Source organism: Hakea prostrata, chromosome 11 (genome assembly GCF_041222555.1).
Source record: "Hakea prostrata isolate BN-2017 chromosome 11, UWA_Hpros_2, whole genome shotgun sequence".
NCBI lineage: Eukaryota > Viridiplantae > Streptophyta > Magnoliopsida > Proteales > Proteaceae > Hakea > Hakea prostrata.
Genome location: NC_142610.1, coordinates 10,648,921 through 10,668,579, shown reverse-complemented (window position 1 = coordinate 10,668,579; position 19,659 = coordinate 10,648,921). Strand labels below are relative to the sequence as shown.

General features: G+C 38.9%; 3 protein-coding genes across 9 annotated transcripts; 2 read left to right on the top strand and 1 right to left on the bottom strand.

Annotated features, from left to right (window-relative positions):
* Nucleotides 1-4,219, top strand: LOC149000057 (uncharacterized). The gene is made up of 4 exons (XM_089139027.1): nucleotides 1-354; nucleotides 450-804; nucleotides 983-3,888; nucleotides 3,977-4,219. Exons 1-4 carry the CDS (start codon nucleotides 241-243, stop codon nucleotides 4,028-4,030), a joined length of 3,429 nt encoding a protein of 1,142 aa, XP_088995153.1. The 5' UTR covers nucleotides 1-240; the 3' UTR covers nucleotides 4,031-4,219.
* Nucleotides 4,220-7,324: 3,105 nt separating this feature from the next.
* Nucleotides 7,325-10,756, top strand: LOC149000056 (uncharacterized). The gene is made up of 2 exons (XM_089140839.1): nucleotides 7,325-7,511; nucleotides 7,721-10,756. Exon 2 carries the CDS (start codon nucleotides 7,817-7,819, stop codon nucleotides 9,284-9,286), a length of 1,470 nt encoding a protein of 489 aa, XP_088996965.1. The 5' UTR covers nucleotides 7,325-7,511; nucleotides 7,721-7,816; the 3' UTR covers nucleotides 9,287-10,756.
* An 838-nt stretch (nucleotides 10,757-11,594) lies between these two features.
* On the bottom strand, nucleotides 11,595-18,686 carry LOC149000055 (disease resistance protein RGA2-like). Of its 7 annotated transcripts, none has more exons than XM_089140341.1 (7): nucleotides 15,066-18,686; nucleotides 14,931-14,990; nucleotides 13,831-14,690; nucleotides 13,610-13,734; nucleotides 13,440-13,491; nucleotides 12,579-13,319; nucleotides 11,595-12,412 (listed from the first exon to the last, which is right to left on the bottom strand). In XM_089140341.1, the coding sequence occupies exon 1, from the start codon at nucleotides 18,601-18,603 to the stop codon at nucleotides 15,124-15,126; it is 3,480 nt and encodes a 1,159-aa protein (XP_088996467.1). In that variant the 5' UTR covers nucleotides 18,604-18,686; the 3' UTR covers nucleotides 11,595-12,412; nucleotides 12,579-13,319; nucleotides 13,440-13,491; nucleotides 13,610-13,734; nucleotides 13,831-14,690; nucleotides 14,931-14,990; nucleotides 15,066-15,123. The 7 variants fall into 7 exon arrangements, with proteins under 7 accessions (XP_088996467.1, XP_088996466.1, XP_088996468.1 ...); XM_089140346.1 differs by having other exon boundaries at nucleotides 11,596-12,412; nucleotides 12,579-12,742; nucleotides 13,276-13,319; nucleotides 13,610-14,690; XM_089140343.1 differs by having other exon boundaries at nucleotides 11,597-12,412; nucleotides 13,610-13,901; nucleotides 14,563-14,690.
* Nucleotides 18,687-19,659: the final 973 nt, after the last annotated feature.

The following is a 19,659-nucleotide window of genomic DNA, read 5'->3' as shown; positions in this document are numbered from 1 at the left end:
CTTTTAAGTAAATCCAACAAACAAGTTTGAATTTCTCCCCAAAAAAATAAAAATTAACAAACTAATTTGAATTCAAAATCCATGAGTAACGATCATTTTTTTTTTGAATCATTTTCTACAAATTCCAACGTCTGCGAATGCTATTCTTCTGTATGTTGTTTATAGCGTTTTCTGGAATTCTGAATTTTCTTTGTTCTCGTTAATCTGCTACGAAATACCAAAATTTCAATATCAGCCGCAATGGATTTCCAGAATCTCACAAGGAGGGAACTTCAAGTTCTATGCAAGAAGAACAAGATTCCAGCTAATATGACCAACGCAGCCATGGCTGATGCACTGAAAGCTCTTCACCACGTAAGTCCTTCTCAGGTTATCCAAATTCTGTTTCCAGATTTTCATTTTCTTTGATTCTTTAATTATATGTTCATGTTTTTGTTCCAATCGATCAGGTTGAAGGGTTGTTAGAAAACCCAGAATCAATCTTTGATGCAGCCAAAATATTAGATATTGGAGAGCTTTCTAGTACCACCCCAAGAACATCAACTCGGCGAAGAACATTGACTGAAACTGAAAAGAAAGATAATAAAAACGTTTCAGGGAAAGAAGACCCAAGTATTCCGGTTCTCAGTGTGAGGAGATCTGCAAGACTGTCTGAGAAACGACTACGTGAATCGGCTCAGACGAAGGATTCAAGAAGAATAGAAGCAGTAAAATTTGCAGTCTTATGTGAAGAAGAATCAGAGTATTTGGAGAAAGAGAAACTGATAGAAGGTTCTGAGAATTCTATGAGCAAAGAAAACGAAGGTAACCATCGATAAGCCCACTTGGTATTTAGTACTAGATATTCAAGTATCAGTTTATTTATAATTTTAATTTCAAATAATAAAGTTTTCAAGATCAATTCTCATGATTAGAGTGAATTTCGTTCCTCATATTTACTTGTATCGTTTTTCAGCTTTTGATGTTTTTTCTATCATTGCAGTAACTGATCTTAAGGTTTCTGATAACATAGTCGTCATCAACCACAGCACCTCTGAGATTTGTAACACAGAGGAGAGCTCTGTGGTGGATTCAAGGGGTCCCTATGTTCAAGATGGTGAAGAAGGGGATAAGCCTGTTACTGTTGATGTCGTTTCTGATGCTGATCCTCTGTCTGCAGAGTTTCAGGGAAGTGGGTCTCTGACAACAGACAAGCTAGAGAAGGAGGAGAAGATTTATTGTCTGTCTGAACTACTTTCAATGGAGGATCAAGATGGTGCCACCCTTGTTAAAGAATCCTTGTCTCCTGAAGAAATCTGTGAGTCAGAAAGCAAGGAGTCCATGGTGGAGGCTTCATTGCCAAAGGCAAGCAAATTCTCACCAAGCAAGGAGTCAACTGTTGGAGATTCTATTGGAGACGAGAAACAGGGGATGGATAAGCTCAAGGTTGATGAACGCTGTGAAGGCAATAATGAAGAAGGCCCAGTGTTTGTTCTTGAAAAGATGCAAACCAAAGTATCTGAGGGTCTTCTCACGGATGAAAGTGGCGAGCTCACTGAAGAGTCTGTGATTGAATTGGAAGATATTTCTTCTCTATCACTTGAAAAAACCAGTGAAATGGAATTCTTAGAGACAAGATGTTTGGGTTTTTGTCCCATTGAGAAACCAGGAGTGGTGGATGAAGATGTTGAGGGGATAAACGATGCTGATAAACTTGCTGGTGAAGAACCAGTCTCTCCATCTGGAATTGAGGGTTTTATACCTGATCAAGTACAGAAATGTGATCCAGGCCTTGATATGAATAATGGAATCAATTTGTCCCCCTGCAAAAATGATGATATTTTGTTGGAAATGTTGAACTGTGTAAGCGACCATTTGGATAAATCTGACATCGTTCCTGAGCTGGAGAATGCAGGGAACCCATTTCTCACTGAAGCTGCCTCGGTCGATGAAAAATGTTCAGGAAAGAAGAGTTCTCCCATTAATGTATCTGAGATTCATGACTGTGTTGCAGCATCGAAGGGAGGAATTGATGATTCTTTAATCTGTTCTGATGGCGTGGAAGAGAAGGTCGCTGATCAAGCAGTAGTAGCAGATGATAATTCCATTGGTGAAATTGGGAAATGTGATCATCATGTTGCAGAGTCTGACACTCGGACGAATGCAGGAAGTGATTTGTTGGATTCATCTTCTGCTAAGGAAGGAGGGGAGCAATCTGAGTCAAGTGAAGCATTAGTTTTTAATGTTGTTGGGGCATTATCTGCTTTAACTTTGACAGATTTTCACTCTGAAAATAAGGGTTCTGCCATTAGTGCTTCTGCAAAAAGTGATCAGACTAAAGAGGCCAGTATATTGACGGAGGCAGGACAAGATGCTGAGGTTTCCTTGTTTTACACAAAGGAGGAAGTTTTCAATATTCAATCTTCTCCCCCCACACTGTTCTCTTCCATGGCAGATCATGTTACAGAAGCAAAGGACACTGCCAATGCTCAGGGAGGAGAGGATCGTGAATTGAGTTCTTCACCAATTTTTAGTAATTCTGGGTTATTCTCTGCTGAAGTTTTAACTGATTTTCACTCTGAAAATAGGAATTCTGCCATTAGTGCATCTGAGGAACGTGATCAGATTAAGGAGCCTAGTGTAGTGATGGAGACAGGAAAAGATGCTGTTATTTCCTCGTTTTTCTCCAAGGAGGAAGTTCTCAACATTCATTCTTCCACAGTCCTCAGTTCCATGGAAGATAATGTTACAGAAGCAGATGACACTGTTGCTGCTCAGGGAGAGGAGGATCATCAATCTAGTTTGTCATCAGCTTCTAATTATGCTGGGCCATTCTCTGCTGATGTTCCAATCGAATTTCACTCCGAAAACAGGAATTCTGCTATAGGTGCAATTGAGAAATGTGATCTGACTACGGAGTCTGGTACAGTGATTGATGCAGGACAAGACAGAGTATCTTCATTTTGCTCCAAGGGAGAGGAAGTCTTGAATGCTCAATCTCCTACAGACTCTTCCATAGCAACTGCTGTTACAAAAGCAGGTGAAACTGCTGCTGGTCATGGAGAGGGAACAGAACATGGCTCTGGTGAAGCATCAGTTTTTAATATCACCGAGCTCTCTACTGACGTTTTGAGCAATTTTCAGTATGTCAAAAGAAATTCCGCCACTGGTGCATCTGTGAAATGTTATCATACTGAAGCACCTGGTACGATGATGGAGGCAGGACAAGATGCCGTATTTTTTTCAACTTTCTCCAATGTAGAGAATGTCTTGAATGTTCAGTCGCTGACAGTCTTCTCTTCCGTATCAGCTAATGTTACAGCCACAGATGACACTACCACCGTTCAGGGAGTTGGGCCTGAGCTATTCCCTGCTGAAGTTTTGACTGATTTTTGCTTTGAAAGTAAGAATTCTGCCACTGGGGCATCTGAGAAATGTGATCAGACTAAAGAGCCTGGTAAGCTGATCGAGGCACGAGACGATGCAGTAATTTCTTTGTTTTGCTCTGAGGGAGAAGAAGTCTACAACATTCAATCGTCTAAACTCTTCTCTTCGGCAGAGGACACCTCCACTGCTGCCATTGACTATGAGGTCCCAATGCTCAATGAGGATATTGGCAATGATGATTTAACCTCTGTTTTGCATATCAAGGATGCGACTTCTGCAGGGTCATCTGCCATCAGTCCACTTACAACCCCTGTAAAATCATTGAAGACGCCTGTGAAATCAGCCAGCAAGAGACGGACGCCAATTCGGATGACAGTCTCTGGGGGCAGCAAAGAAAATAACCAGAATGTTTCCAGTTCATACAAGGAATACAAGGACATGAGTAAGACAAAAGTGGCCAACTCGCAGAAGGAATACAAGGATATCAGTATAGTAAAAATGAAAAGATTGATAAAAGAGAAGGTGAGGGAAGAAATATTTCTTCCAAGGTGATTTGTTTTCTAAATTTTGTTTGGGTTTCTGATATTGTTCTATGGTATGATATTGGCAGGAAGAGCAGCTGGAAAATAAAAGAACAGCTCTGCAGACTCTCAACAAGAATTAAAGGCAAGAAGAGACTCGTCGGATGGGCCAATAACTCTGGATTGATCTTTTTTTTTTTTTAATTTTTTATTGTTGGTTGGTGGTATTGACTGTGGGGTTGAAACCTTGGTTTGCCCCTTCTACATGTTATGGATTTATGGCTGATGGAATTCATCAAACTTAGTTTACCATGGAAAAATTGTCAAATTTACAAAATTATGAGGTGTTTGTTTTTCTCTTTAGTGCTTCGTTGCTTTGATTAACATTAACCACTAACAAAATCTGAATGGTCTACGGATGAATCCTGATGTTCACATGCTGTGTTTTTAGTTTTCTTTGTGGATCATACAGATAGAAACAGAGAATTGTCTTAGCCAAAATATATAAATGAGTGAAAGAATAAGATACATGCAAAAGGATTTACCAAGTTTCACATAGAATCACTAATTGTGGACGGAAAGCAGCTGTCTTGCTTCAAATCTATTCAAATATGAAACTGATGATTGCAATTGTGAGGTTGTTGCTCTCTTCCTCAAATCAGCTATGGAACTGAAGGTTTCTGCTGGCTATTAAAGTCTTGAAGAAACTGTTGATGTTCTGCAATGCACAAGGACAATCAATGCCTATCTAGTTTATGGCTTTTGGTGTTGATGCTCACACCAAGACTCTTCAGAAGCCAAAACAGGTCCTACTAGCAGATTGATTTCATGGTGAGTTCCAAGAATTGCTGATCAACTACTGACTGAGATTTCGATCTCGACGTTGGCTTCACGGTGCTGCGCACACTTTCCTCTACTAGTCCCATGCAGTGAAATAGAATCTTGGTCCTGGAACTGGCAGAAGTTGCAGAGGCATAGCTACTTCTGGAGCTAAATGCTACACATTCAGAGCATGGATATAGGCAATACCCGTATCCATATTACCAACAAAATAGAAGAAAATTTTGTATCTTTATTGAATATATGATCCAATGAAGCACACTATGTATTGTTAATTCTGTTGAAGCATAAAGAATACAAATTTCTCCCTGTACCGACCAAGTTTCTTTGGCCTATGTGCGAATTCTTGTACTATTTTATACTAGTATTTGACAAAGTTCAAAGTAAGCTTTCAGAACTATGTAAGCTTTCAGAAGCTACAGATTATATAATTGAACAAGTTGGAATCTTTAAATCTTTTTTTTGTTGAGAAATTAGCATTATATCATGTCTTACTGAATTGGTGAGTTTGATTGATATTGCATGCACAACCAGAGTTACTAAGATTACATATTATATCTGAATTAATCCCGTTCATTGACAGACCTTGTTTCAGGACTCCTTTCCCCTGATTCTACTGCTGGAACTGAAACAAACCCAGGTTCTCTATTACCCTCTTTAATAGCTCTTCCTGCAACCTTTGTTCATTCAATGAAGCCCTACTCCCTGCAAGTTAGATTTTTCCAACCACTTCCCTGGCCTCTTTTTGGGTTCTGGATAAAATTTGTCTGCATTCCCCTGGTGACAACGCATTTCCTGGTTCATTTATAGAAGTTGCATGAGTGTTAGGGTTGGTACCAAAATAGAGTAGAACAGTGAAGGTATTTTGAAATCAAGTGCAAAGTGAAATAATCAGGGCTACTAATATTATTTACCACTATTCTAAGACAATGTAGCCTCTTATCATATAATATTATTGGGCACTAATAATTCAGCCATGTCTTCAATAATCTAGGATTAGATCAAAGATGGATAAATCCCCATTTCAGATTTTTTTGGTCACTGCAGCATTTCCTTTTAGCCTGTGATGGAAAGTTAGACTCGGCAATCCATACACTTGGGGATCTATCTGATCACTAGTTCTGAGGTGGTGTTTCTACCTAGCAAGAGAAAAGGGAAATCAACTTCATATCAATGTAAGTTGCAGAAGCAGCGATTTCAGAAAGTTAAGTTCTGGTTTAGTGAATCACATAACTAAATGCTGCAACTTCCTGTCTTAAATTCACAAGATTTGACAAATAAAACCTAGCAAACAAGAATCTCTTCCTCTGGCTGAACCTCGCAATGACTTAAAAAGGACAGCCCAGTGCAGAAGGCTTCGGCACAAGCAGAGCCCAGGTGTGTGATTCAAACTTTCTAGCCAAATTAGAAACTTCCTCTCCAGAATAACTAATGGATGCAATAGTTGCAAAATAAACTTTGAGTTGAGAGAAAGGGGACTGAAATGAAGGATAACATAATGAGTTTTGAATTGGTTTTACAACCTTGTTAAGTTTTACTACTGTCTTAAGGCCTGAGGATTAAGTGAGAATACAAATAGGCCATTTCTTGTCAAAGCAGGCAGGTATGGTGAAGCTACAGATAAAAGGAGTGGAGACAAAGATGGGAGGGTTGGATTAGATATTCAATAGGTTAAAGATCTTAATAATTCTGTATTTAGGTTAGAAATACAAGGAGTTGATATGTGTACGAGGCAATAAGAGATACATTATATGTTTAGAACAACCACCAGGAAACTACGACATAAAATAGAAACAAATCAAGATAACAATAGAGATTTAATGTGGTCAACACACCAAGGAAACGTATCTACTGATTTTCACTATGCATAGAAGAAGATTTTGATGAAGATCTATCACATGCATGACAGTTCAATCAAATTCCACTCCTGGATGTTGGATATATGCATTCACTTATGTTAACATGTGGTTAACTTTGTATTTCCTTTTAGTTTTTAATAAATAATAATTATTTTTACCCAAAAAAAATCAAAACTCATGCAATGATATTAGCGTAGATGATGATTTTCACTTCACCGATGGCAGGGTGGTAGGGTTATGCATTCTGGTGTATGGCTCAGTGTAAAGATACTTTTTTCTCCCAATGTTTACACAACACGTCCAATACAAGGGTGTGTATCCATTTTGTGTACTTTTACCTAAATCGAAGCTATGTCTTTTATATTGTACCATGCCGTACTGAATAAATGTAAGACGATATTGAGATGACATAGTTGACTGTTTTGTCTATAATAATGATACATAGGTAAATTTATTATACACTGAACTAAATATCATTTTTCTACCAAATTGACACCCTAAATACAAAGAATGGTTGAACAATAGTGGGGATTAGGGATTCATTACCATACATGAAATGTTTTTAACCTTCAAATATTATTGTGTAAATGATTGAATTTGACATTGGCATTAAGTATAGTCCATTTTAGACAATTTGATTTTCATATATAAAATTGTTTAAATTGCAAAAACACCCTTCCCTTGTTATTACTTATAAGGAAACCTCTATTAAAAATACATTAAAGTCGTGGGGGAAAATTGAAAAAAGATGAAAGTATAGCTCTTCCAGTGGCGTCGTTCGAGTTCCCAGTCGTTGAAGGAAGCGAGGAATTTGTAAATCCTTAGCGTGTTCTTCAGAAGAAGCTGAGGGAACGACCGAATTTGAGGGTCTGCATCAGTCCCCTATGATTTCGCCATTGTTCTTCGCTTCTTCTTTACTCCACAGGTACGAATCGCTGGATAGGGTAATGGGATTTGGGTTTTGAATGGTTAGGGTTTTATTTGCTTCTTCAGAATAGAAAGTAACAAACCCTTTTGGTTCGCTATGGTTTTTCGCTTCTGGGCTCTTGAAATTTGATGAATTTTCTATTTCCGAAGCTGAAATGAACTAGGGTTTTGTTCCTTTTTTGTTTCCCTTTGATGATGAAATTTTAGGGTTCCGAGCTTCTGTTGTTTCTAATTGAAATTAGGAACTGAAGGAACCAAGGAAGGGAGGATTTGGGTATTAAGGGTTTTTGAGTTTGGTTACCAATGGCCTATGATGGAACCGAAGATCAAAACAGGAGAATGGATTTGAATTTGTATTTGGGTCTACCTCGATCACCTCGGCGAGCAGAACCGGATCTTGGTTCTGATCTTTCACTTGGGTCCTTACCAATACCAGGTGAAGGCGAAATTCAAGGCTCAACTGAGATGTCTGGTTACGTAGAGGCTTCTGATTCTCATGCTCCATATTCGCCATCTCATGCTTCATACTCCCCTAATCCTCAGGTTGTTGAACGCCTTGACCCTGATGAGAATTCACCTTTTGAGTATTCTGATTACCGCCCACAACCGGCTTTTACTTCTGTTGCACTGCCAATCGATCCTAGTGATGAACTACATGTTCATGAAGGAAGGTCTCATCTTGAGTATAACCCTTACTCTCCATCATTTATTCCTGTTTCCCCCATTGCAGAAGCTGGGCTAGGACCTCAAAGTGATGATTTAACAGAGCCAATTGATCATGCACCTTACTCTCCTGTCTATATCCCAGGTTCAGCCGTCGAGCATGATGATGAACAATGGTTTCCTGAGGACATTAACCATGCTGAATATGCCCCACATTCACCCACCTATGTCCCAGCATCATTCTCTCCCGCTCATGATCTCGATGAGCAACTGATTCAAGATAATGATCCCCCCTATATCCCTGATATCCCAACTACTGAAGTCCACACTGATGCATTATCCGAAGGGATGGGTTTTGTTGCATATCAAACAGCTACACAAACTAGGGAAGCTCTGCGTCGGGAGTTTCTTCAATATCCTCAAGTTCGTTTCCGGAGATTGATTGAATCAATTGAATCGACTCATCAATTTAGGAGGAGGTTCAGGTCATCAATTCCATACAGATTTCGTGCTGATTTGGGTGCCATTTCTTCGGGAAGTCATCACTCTGATAATGATGAGACCCCGGTTGAAAGATCTCCTGAAGCTCACTGTGATGCACAAAAAACAAGTTTGGAAGGTCATGCTGCTGAGGATTTGGAAGAGGAAAAGGAGCAAAATAGTGTTGGTGCTAACTTTGATTGCAATATCTGTTTGGATGTAGCCAAGGAGCCGGTAGTTACTTCTTGCGGTCATTTATTTTGCTGGCCATGTTTATACCAATGGCTGCATCTGCACTGTGATCATAAAGAATGTCCTGTATGCAAAGGACAGGTCATTGAGGCCAAACTGATTCCTATCTATGGTCGGGGGAGTTCAGGAATGGAGTCTGACAAGAAGAGAGAGGAAGATGGGGATTCAGCTTTGAAGATACCACCCAGGCCCCGTGGGCAAAGGTATGAGAGTTTGAGGCAGAGTATGCGGAGACCTTATATAAGGAGATCCATGGAAGAACGTCTATCACGGAGAGTTATACAAGGTGAAGAAAGGCAAAATGAGAACAGGACTGATAGGCGGGGGATCCGGCTCTGCATGGAGTTATTAATGCAGCTAACCACCATCGGGCCTTGACTAGGCTGATTGAGGTTCAGCGACTTCGAAGTGCGGAAAATTCAAATAGGGCGGAGAATCTGCACAGGGCAGAGAACATACACAGGGCAGAGAACTTACGAAATCTGATACACTTGTTGGGAAGTGGACCTTCTCGCAACGCTAGTGAGTTGGATTCAGACCATGCCCATGCCCGCAGTGGTAGCTCCACTACCAATCTGTTTCATGGAGGTGGACCTATAAGCTCTTCCCCTGGTCTTTCACGACATGGGATTATTTCGTCGGCTCAACATGGTTTCTTTAGTTCTACTTCGACTGATAGATTTGCTCCAATAGCTGCTGATGTTTCTAGTGTGAGAGTGGGAAGCAGTGGTAACCATTCTGGGGCCTCAACGTCAGCAAGCCCTCGGGTTACTAATATTGCAACTGTACAGGGTCCTCGGGAGGCAGTTGTAGCTGCAGATCAAGCTGCTTCTGCTTCAAGCACAATGGCTGTGATACAGGGTGATGCTGGACTGCATTTTGATGCTCCTGCAGAACGAAATAGTGTGGGTTCTTCCCATGCTCCTCCTAGGAGGCGGAGAAGAAATGGTCTGGTTGTCTCATTAGATGTAGATGGAGGGTCTCCTCCAGCACGCAAGAGGAGACGGATAAACTAATTTGTAATAGAACAAAGCTTTTAAATTAAGAATCTATTTTTTCGGCTTTCTCATATGGGCGGATTGTAGCTCTTGCGCGGCTGTATACTGTAGTTTATAGTTCAATTTATATTTTGTTGTATCTTTCAGGCAAGTTATCATATTTCCTTTTTTTCCACTGTGGTCTGTTTTCGTTACATCTTGATTTTGCCCCTCGTTATTTTTTGGGCATCAAAATATGCATGAAAATTTTAATCCTTTGGCCTTTTGATCAGAGAAGATTGATTGAATCTGTGAAATATTCTAGTACTGTGGTATAAACTCTTCTAACTTTGTGACCTGTTTGTATCTTTGTTTAAAGATTAGTTCAAATTTCATGTGGCAGCTTGGCTGTTGTGTCTGAATGCGGAAGCAGGCAGAAGATAATTCTTAGCCCCTGTTGATTCATTCCTTGGCTACTTGGGTGAATGAGCTTCTGGGTATCTCTTGTATTCCCACTCTCCTTAATGTCAAGGTATATCTGTTAGGTTGGATGATTGTTGTTAAAAGAGTACTAAGTGGGATGGTGCATCCGTTTGTCTGCCCATTCATGTTAGCACATTTCTCTCTTTCTTCAATACTAGGTTGTATTCACCTTTTGGAGATAATCGATATATTTTGGTGGCCTTATTTACAGGGTTCTTGGTCTAAACTAACTATATCAGACATCCCAGAATGGTTGTTTCAGAAATATTTCTTTATTGTAACATGGCTGGCTATTCTAGCCAATGTAATTCCTTTTGGGCTATTTTGGTGGCCTTGGGTGATAGGCCAACTAGTTCAAGCCAAGCCAGCTCGGTGAACCAGCGTAAGTGTGTTAACATAAGAGACATGGTTTCTCAATTCCGAAGAATTTGCTGTGAAGATTCACTGATGTACTTTCCTTCTAATTGTCTATGCTCTGTTCTGGCAGCAGTCTGCTGGTGCTGTTGTTGGATATTCATTTGTCATTTGAGGGATTAAAACATCACTCAGTGTTAATGCTTGCTAGATTTTATGTTGTAGAAAGAGTAGATCAGTGATTGCAGGATTTGAAAAGGTGGGTTTTTAGAGATGTGGGAGATCTGTTGTACTTGTAATACCATCAAGTACACACTCAATTAATGATGGGGAAACCCCTCACAGACCATTCTAGGTAGTACAAAACGTTTGTTTAAAAGCTAATTGTTTTTGAGCATTGCTTCAATGGTGGTTATACTGAGATTGAAAGGAGAAAATAGGGAAGATTATTTCGCTTAGTATATAGCATCCCTTGCATCCCTTCCATTTTGTCAAAAGTAAACGAAGCAGAATCACCTATAGAGAAAAAGACCCCTTCAGAAGGAAAGAGGCAAGCTTCTACGTAAATTGAGCTTTGGAATTTCCCCAGGGCCTAAGCAAGAGAGTCTCCAAAATTAAGTGGGTGAACCAGGAAGAGTTGCAAAATGTACTCCATTAATTGTCTTGGTCTGAAAATGTCTATTCAAAGAGGAAATGATTCCAATTAATTTCACAATAATACAGTAAAAAAATTACCAACTATTGATCAGTTTACATTTTTGTTGATGGCATATGTAGTATCTCCATTCTCTATATATAAAAAAAGCATAAAACTGTTGATCCATTTGCATTCTTTCACTTGTTCTTGGTCTTAGGTGGATGAAGGTTGAAGATCTGTCTCCACTTATACTCCAATAGAAGGATGGGATTGGAAGCCATCATATGTGGGATCGGTAAGTTCATCTTAAACCATCTATGTAATTAAAGTCAATGTTAAGTGTTGATACAATTTATGTAATTGCATACAAAATCAATTAAGGGGCTGTAGCTGGTAGGGATTACACACCATCATATTTAAGGTCATTGAATTAGAATCTTTCAATTATAACCTAGGATTTCTCTTTTAATTTAATTTTTTTAAATTACCTAAAATTTGGATAGTTTGTTGCGGTCTACAATTAAGGTTGAATTTTAAATATGTTATTAACTTTTTTTTTGGGTCAAATAATAACTGTGAATAACAGTCATTCCATTGGTAGACTGATGAGTTTTCTATCACTAAGATCTCCAAAAATACACATACAAAACCTTAATTCTTTGCTATTAATGAAAACATTCAAGGAATTTTTTTCCTCACATATATGTACACAATCATATTTCCATGTATGATAGTAGAGACAAGTCTAGGATTTCTTTCACATACTTCATGACTTAATGGGTATCAGTCCCATTACTTACGATTTCATACTTGATTTATGTTACATGAACAAGTCTAGCAGATATCAGGCTTGGAAGTGCATATATATATAACTCCTCCAGAATCTTCAAAGTCTTTGAATATATATATACTTGATTGCTCATCCTTCCAAACTTTGATGGGCGCCCTTGCTAATCAATAAGCAGAGGACACGAATCTTCTAGCATTGGAGTTGTATAAGCAAGGATGTAGGGAGGCAGGGACAATCCTTCTGATCTCCTCAAGCTCTCTGTTCTATGATTAACACAACATGAATACACATAAGACCCATAGAAGTAATACATACCATTGGTATTAAGCATAAATTTTGGCTAATTATATTCTCTTAGCCTTGAGTAGTGTGCGATAAAATTCGGGTGAAAAGTGCAAAAGCTGTGGAAACAAACAAGAAAATACTTACGGAGAAGTTGAGGGCTGCCAGCCTATTTGTAATTGATGTGGAAAAGAGCTCTTCTGGAGAATTATCCTTGGACAAGACCCAGTCGACACCAGCATAGAGAGGTTCACAGGTAAGTTCATCAAACATTTATTCTCTGCTTCTGTCAATAGGAAAAGATTGATGCACTGTAATGGAGGCAAGCAAAGATCTCTCTTAATCCCAGGGTGTACAAGAAATGGGAAATAAAGGTTCCAAAGGCAGCATCCATGTACATTAAATACTAGCATCCTCAAATTCCTCTGTTAATGTTGAAAGCAAGAAAACTGCAGCATAGAAAGGCGAGATCAGCTACAATCGATCTCTTCAAGAATTAAACAAAGATGAGGTGGGGAAAATTACAATTGAAGACTTTTCCTTGTCTGAGCTAAATGAAATAAAAGAATGTGGATAATTTTGGTATACACTTACTGAAATCCACATCCAAGTGTATCTCCACCCATTGAACCCCAAAGAAACAGGGTTCCTTGGACTCTAAAGCAAGCATATTGAAGGAAAAAAAATTCAAGAGGTTAAACATGATGAGAAGCAGGTCATCGATGGAAGCACTACCAATGCAGCTGAACCCATAGACGATGAGAAAAATCTGTTTCTAGTAATGGGAATGATCAAACCGAAGCAATAGCTAGTTTCATGACAAAGGTGAGGAAGATGGTGTTACCATGCTTGGAAGGCCTAAAGGAGGAGGTGAGATTCCACTGATTCCTGGAAATTGTGAAATCCTTATTTAGTCCTTTTGAGGCTTTGTATTTAAATCCATAAGGTAAGTATAAGCTTGTTAAATTGAAATTTAGATCTCATACTTTGTATAAATCAAAATCTCACCTTCATGAATCAAAGTTGGTTAAGATACAAGCCTAAAGCTCCAGAAAAGGTTCTGCAACAGAAGTGTAAAACAGAATGTTAGAAATGAATAAGACCGAGAAACCAATGCATGTGAATCTAAGCATTTAGGACATGGAATGGGAAAAGGGGTTTAGACAGAAACATATTACATTGATTCGGGCTTGCTGCAAATTGTTGGAGCTTTTTAGAAAAGATAACATTGATATCTGCAGAGTCTATAGATCTGAATTTTTCTGGATCATTGGAAGCAATTAGAAGTGTCTCTGGCATTGGCCTGTAACCAAAGGAAGGGAGGAGCACAAATGGATAATTTGTTTATGAAAATAACAAATTCAACAGAGTAAATAGCAAGAATATCAATTCAATTTACCCTGATACATTAGGTTGCATGCTCTTCAATGCTTCATGAGTTCACCACACCACATAGAAAACAAAGAAATTCTGGAAATTGGCAAAAAGGGTTGATCTTAAAAGTTTTTTATCCTCCAGTTCAGCTCCGAGTTGCAGAAAATTATGATGTGCAGAAAAGTAAAACCCTCAGAATGGAAGGAAGAAAGTCTTTGAATGATAGTTTCTCATATTTGAAACAGCCAAAACATTGGCAAACAGGGTGAGCATTAGATATCAAGCATTGAAATTCTGGCATCCTGAACTTCAAATCCCTAATTAAAACTCTCTCAACCTCAGGAACTAGAAACTCCAAGATCATTGATGATGCCATAGAATCGAGAGAGTTCCCCGACATCAAGTTATTGTATAAAAGTTTTTAAAAGGGACAAATGGATAAACAGGTTTATGTTATTCTATATTTAATTTGGTCGAGAGAAACTCAGGAAAATAGAATCGAGTGAGCTACCTGTTATCTTGAGTTTTTAAAAGGTCTATCATTAGAATAACATAAACCTATTTTCTTTTAAAGAAGGGAGGAAGAGAAATGGATAACCTGTTTCTAAAAACAACAAATGCAACAAAAAGCAGCAAGAATATCGATTGATCAAGATTTACCCGTGTAACCTTTAGCCTAGTTCATTAGATTTGCATGCATTTTCATGCCTCCTGAGTTCACCAGGCACAGAGAAAACGGATTAAAGCTCTAGTTCACCTTTGAGTTACAGAAGATCATTTAGCATTTGAGCTTTGGCACCAAGATGTGCAGAAAAGTAAACCCATCAGAGTAGAGTGCATTAGGTACGTAGCACTGAATTCCCTAGTATCTTGAACTTCAAATCCCTAATTAGAACAACCAATACTTCAGAAAAGGATTGTGGAGAAATAAAGCCAAAAACTCTCTCGAGCTCAGGAACACAAAAATTCCAAGATCATTGCAAGATAGTTGGTGTGGCAAATAAAAAAAATATATAGATCTCTATACATGTTAATTAAAATATGCAAATTGCAAATCAGAAGCAGACAAATCGAGATTGAGGATTGAAAATAAAGAAGAAAACTAATAGTTTACAGTAGGTTGACCTGATCAATTTGAAATCTCCACATGTATGTAGATTCTTCAGTATCTTGAGCCTCAAACACCTAAAACAAAAGAACGAATTAAACAACAAATCCAGAAATGGGAAGAAATGTAGAGACAACTGGAAGCAAAATTACCTTTAGTTCCCCTGTGGAGTGCACTAGTTATTCTCTTGGTGTTTGTCATCCTCAATTATTACTTGATCTTCTTGCCATCAATGAAGATGTTTGGGATGTGAGATATCTTGCTCCAATCATTACCGATTTCTTTTTGGCAACTTTGTCTCAAGGAAAGACACCTCATGATTTTCAACTCTCGGAGTGCGGGGAGATGCTGCAACACTCCCTCCTCCTCCCCCTGAGGTATTATGGACTTGATCTTGGAACAGGTTCGGATATCCAGAACCTCTAGTGATGTGAGCTGCCCTAAGCCTCGAGGTAATGAGGAGTGCCGTGATACCCTCACACGTAGTAACTTGAGCTTAGGGAACAACAACAATGACTTTGAAAGTGAACCTGCGTCTTCTTTTAAAATCAACTCCTCAACATGTGGAAATGAAGGAGGAAGATGGGAGAGTGATGGAGTTGACAACGTCCAAGTCAAGTTTGGACAAGACCATATCACCAATTTCCTTATTGACGTCGACTGGGTAAGGTGTTGTGGAATCGACCTTAACTTGGGCAGACCATTTAGATGAAGATACTGAAGACATGGCATAAAGATGAACCCTACTACTGCTGCTTTATGCTTCCCATCTTCTACTGCTTGTTGTACCCTCACATCCCACTCTTCCAAATATGACATGCTACTCAACTGAAACACTTTCAACTTTGGAAACGCAATTGTGTCAACCCCATCATCATCCTTGATTCCAAAAAACTCTACGCCCATCAATTTCACCACATCCATTCCTATTATTACAAGGGTTTCAAGAGATGGCAGTTTCCTCGAGTAGAAGGCAACTTGCTTACATTTTGTGCAATTACAAAGTTCCAAGAACACCATATTGGAAAAATTGATGCACTCTGTCGGACTAGCTATCCAATTAGGGAACGTAACACCGGGGTAGTCAATGATTGATAGTTTCTCAATGTTTGGATGCGGTTTGAGACCTTCCAGCACATCCTCCATCCTCCTCCTCCACAACAACATATCTTTTCCTTCTTCCTCTTCTTCTTCTCCTCCTTCATCATCTCGTTTTTCTTCTGTTTTACCTCCTCCATCAACCTGTTCTAGTTCTTCCCCTCCTCCTTCTTCGACTTCTTGGACTTCTTCTTCTTCTTCTTCTTCTTCTTCTCCTTCATCATCACTACCATCATCAACTCGTGCAATACCGGTATATTGACCAAAATAGAAATACAGAGCACGAAGGTGTTGCTTATCCTTCAAGCATGCCATCTCAGCATCACTACCATTTTCCACTCTTACCAGACTTATTATCTGAAGAGCATCGTGGAGGAAGTTGAGATCTTTAAGTTCTGCAATCTTACATCCCTCCCTTTCTACCCCACCACCACTACCAATAATGAAGTTTGTTAACTCACGCAGTTTGATTAATCTCCCAATTCCTTTTGGTAGATAACTTAATTTTCGACATTCTGTCAATCTAAGCGCTACCAAATTGATCATTTCCCCAATTCCTTCGGGTAGTTTACAAAGATTTGAGCAGCTGTAAAGCAATAATGTTTGCAAATTATGTAGACCAGTCACTGATTTAGGTAACTCTTCAAATCTTGAGTCGGACAAGTTAAGGTACCTTAGATGTATCAGCTTCTCTATTTCATTTGGAAGCTCTTCGAGGTAAGTATGAGACAAATCTAGAGTCCTCAAGCACGTTAGGTGACAAAACAACTCAGAGGAAATTTTGGGAATCCTTCCACAGACTTGAAAAGTACGTAGATTTTTTGCTTCATAAATGAAAGAAGGAATTTCTTTTATCCCTTCTAAAACTAGAGATAAATGACGGGCTCTACTACTGAGTTTCTCAGTTCTAGTAGTATCTCTAATTTCCAAAGAAATGCATGCATTCTCTTCAAGGGATTTCGCAAAATCATATATCAAATCATGCATGTTGTAATACTTTGACGAGCCACTTGATTCTGTAACATTTTTCTGAAAAAATGAGCGTTTAACCAAATGATTGAAGTACTCTTCACCCACTGTAAATAAATCACCAGTATGGTCACTAAGAAAGCCTTGTCCCATCCATTTAATGATCATGCCTTGTTTGCCCAATAGATAACCTCTCGGGATGTGTGAACAATATGCAAAGCATTGTTTCAAATAAGGATCTAACTCATTATAGCTTATCAGTAGGGAAGGCAAAATTTGACCATTAGTGGATATAACATTCCACAGATCATTGTCCAACACACTTTGCCAATCTTGCCTAGAGTTTTTAGAACGCAAAACACCTCCGAGAGTCCTTATAGAAAGTGGCAATCCCTTACATTTCTCTGCAAGTTTCCTACCAGTTTCTTCCAACTTATTGCACTCTTCTTCTTGCCTTCCAACAAAAGCATAGCTTCTTAATAATGACCAACAAGCTTCCTTAGACAATATATTCAAATTATAGATATAAGTTGCACCCATCATGTTTGCAACTTCTAATTTGCGTGTTGTGACGATGATTGTGCTTCCTGGAGAACCATGTTTGAGGGATATCCTTAATGGGTCCCATTCCCTTGAATTCTCATTCCAGACATCGTCCAAAACGAGGAGGAAATGCTTTCCATTAACGGACTTGTTCAGTTGATCATGCATGGATTGCCATGTATTATTATTATAATCACCATCTAATTGGTTGATGGAGTCTCCACTACCCCCAATTTCTCTAATAATATCGATGGCAACCTTCTTTTTATCAAAGGCTTGGGATCCCACATGTACCCACACTCTCTTTTCAAAATGATTCACCACCCTTTCTTCATTGAAAACAAATTGTGCAAGTGTGGTTTTACCTAGTCCGCCCATCCCCACAATGCAGATGACAGGGATTGTACTAGCAGGAACCACTAGTTGTTGTTGGCTACTGCTACCCTCTCCCAGCAACTTGCTTATTATTGTAGCTCTATCATCGTCACGGCCAAACACCTCTGAGACATCAACGGAGGAGCTAGTTTCTAATATACTTTTTGACTCTTTGTCATGTATTTCAGCGTTGCTACTTATAGTAGTAGTTTTACGAATAAAATCAAATTGCTCTCGAGACTTAGCAATTTCAACCATCTTTTCATTTATCATTTTTATCCTACTGCCAGTGTGATGGCGCAAACCAACTTGCTTCACCGGAAAGCAACAGGAAGGAAGAGAAAACAAGTTGCCGAGGCATACCTTCTTAGAAGTACTACCAGAGTTGGTCCGACGAGCATCATCGTCAACTCTTGATCTCCGTTGCTCTAGTTGTGATTTGAGAATCGCAGTGTTCCACTCATCCAAGACATCCTCGATGTCATAGGCTACATCCTTCAAATCCTGTAACCAAAGTTTCACTGACCTTTTCATGAATTGCTTCTTTTCAGCATCGTCGAGAACATCCTGGATTGCAGTAAAAGCAGATTTGAGCTTCTTAACATCCTCCTCCACACCCACAATCAATTGCACTTCTTGCTTGATCTCATCCCAAACGATGGTGGTCAATTTGTCGAGGACATTAGAAACAATAGCATCAACCATTGTCGGTGCTAGTGACGATATCCAGAAAGTAGCAAAGAAGAAGATTTAGGAAAGAAAGAAAGAAACAACCTGAAAGAGATGAATGCTAGTTTCTTGGTACAGATGCTCCAGTTGGGGTTGAGGAAGTCACATTTATAACATTGGATCTAAATCTGGGCGTTGCAGTACCTTACCAACTGAAATATAAAATTAGGCCACTCTGCATCGACTGTAAATTATTTTAACACAACTTGAGCTAGCAGCCAGCCGACCAATCTCAATTGTTTATAGAGCAATTTTCTATTAAAAAAAATTACAGGAATCATTCAATTACGGAATGAAATTGGGTGATTTTGTCATATACAATAAAACCAGACCGACCCATTCCAACTAATAATTCTCATAAACGATTCCTGAAATGCAATATAAATAGGCAGATAGCGACAGGGAGATTGCTTGGGAGATTAAAAATGTAAGAAAAAAAATAAGATTCGATGAATTAAAAACCTTAATTAAAAGACTTTGAAGTCTTTTTTTTTTTTTTTTTTTTTTTAAAAGACTTTAAAGTCTATTAAAATAAGTTATTTACTCTACATTATTTTGTATGCAAAACCTCTTCCCAATTTTGTAATACTGGATCCAGATCAAGGTGTTGCATTATTGAACCATTGAGATATAAAACTAGGACACCATGCACCATATATTATTTTAATACAACTTGTGCTACCTGCCAGCCTAGCAATATTGGCACGATTAGGGAACCACCTAATTGTATAATTAACAAAGGGTAATTTTTTTTTCTCAGGCAAATTGTGTTAGGCAGCCCATCAAAATCAGGATTCGGATCATCACCCCTGACGGAGAGCACTTTGTGCTCCCCGGTAGCTTTTCCACCACAAATATGGTGGGGCCCACCCGTAAAAAATAAAAAAAACCCTCCCATCACCCCACCCCTGGGCCCTCCTGTTTTTATGGTGATAAAGCCGTCTATCCCGACGGGAAGCTGATCCAGACTCTCAAAATCAACACTATAATGTAGCTTTTGCAAAGACCATGTATTGTTGGCTTCGGAACAAA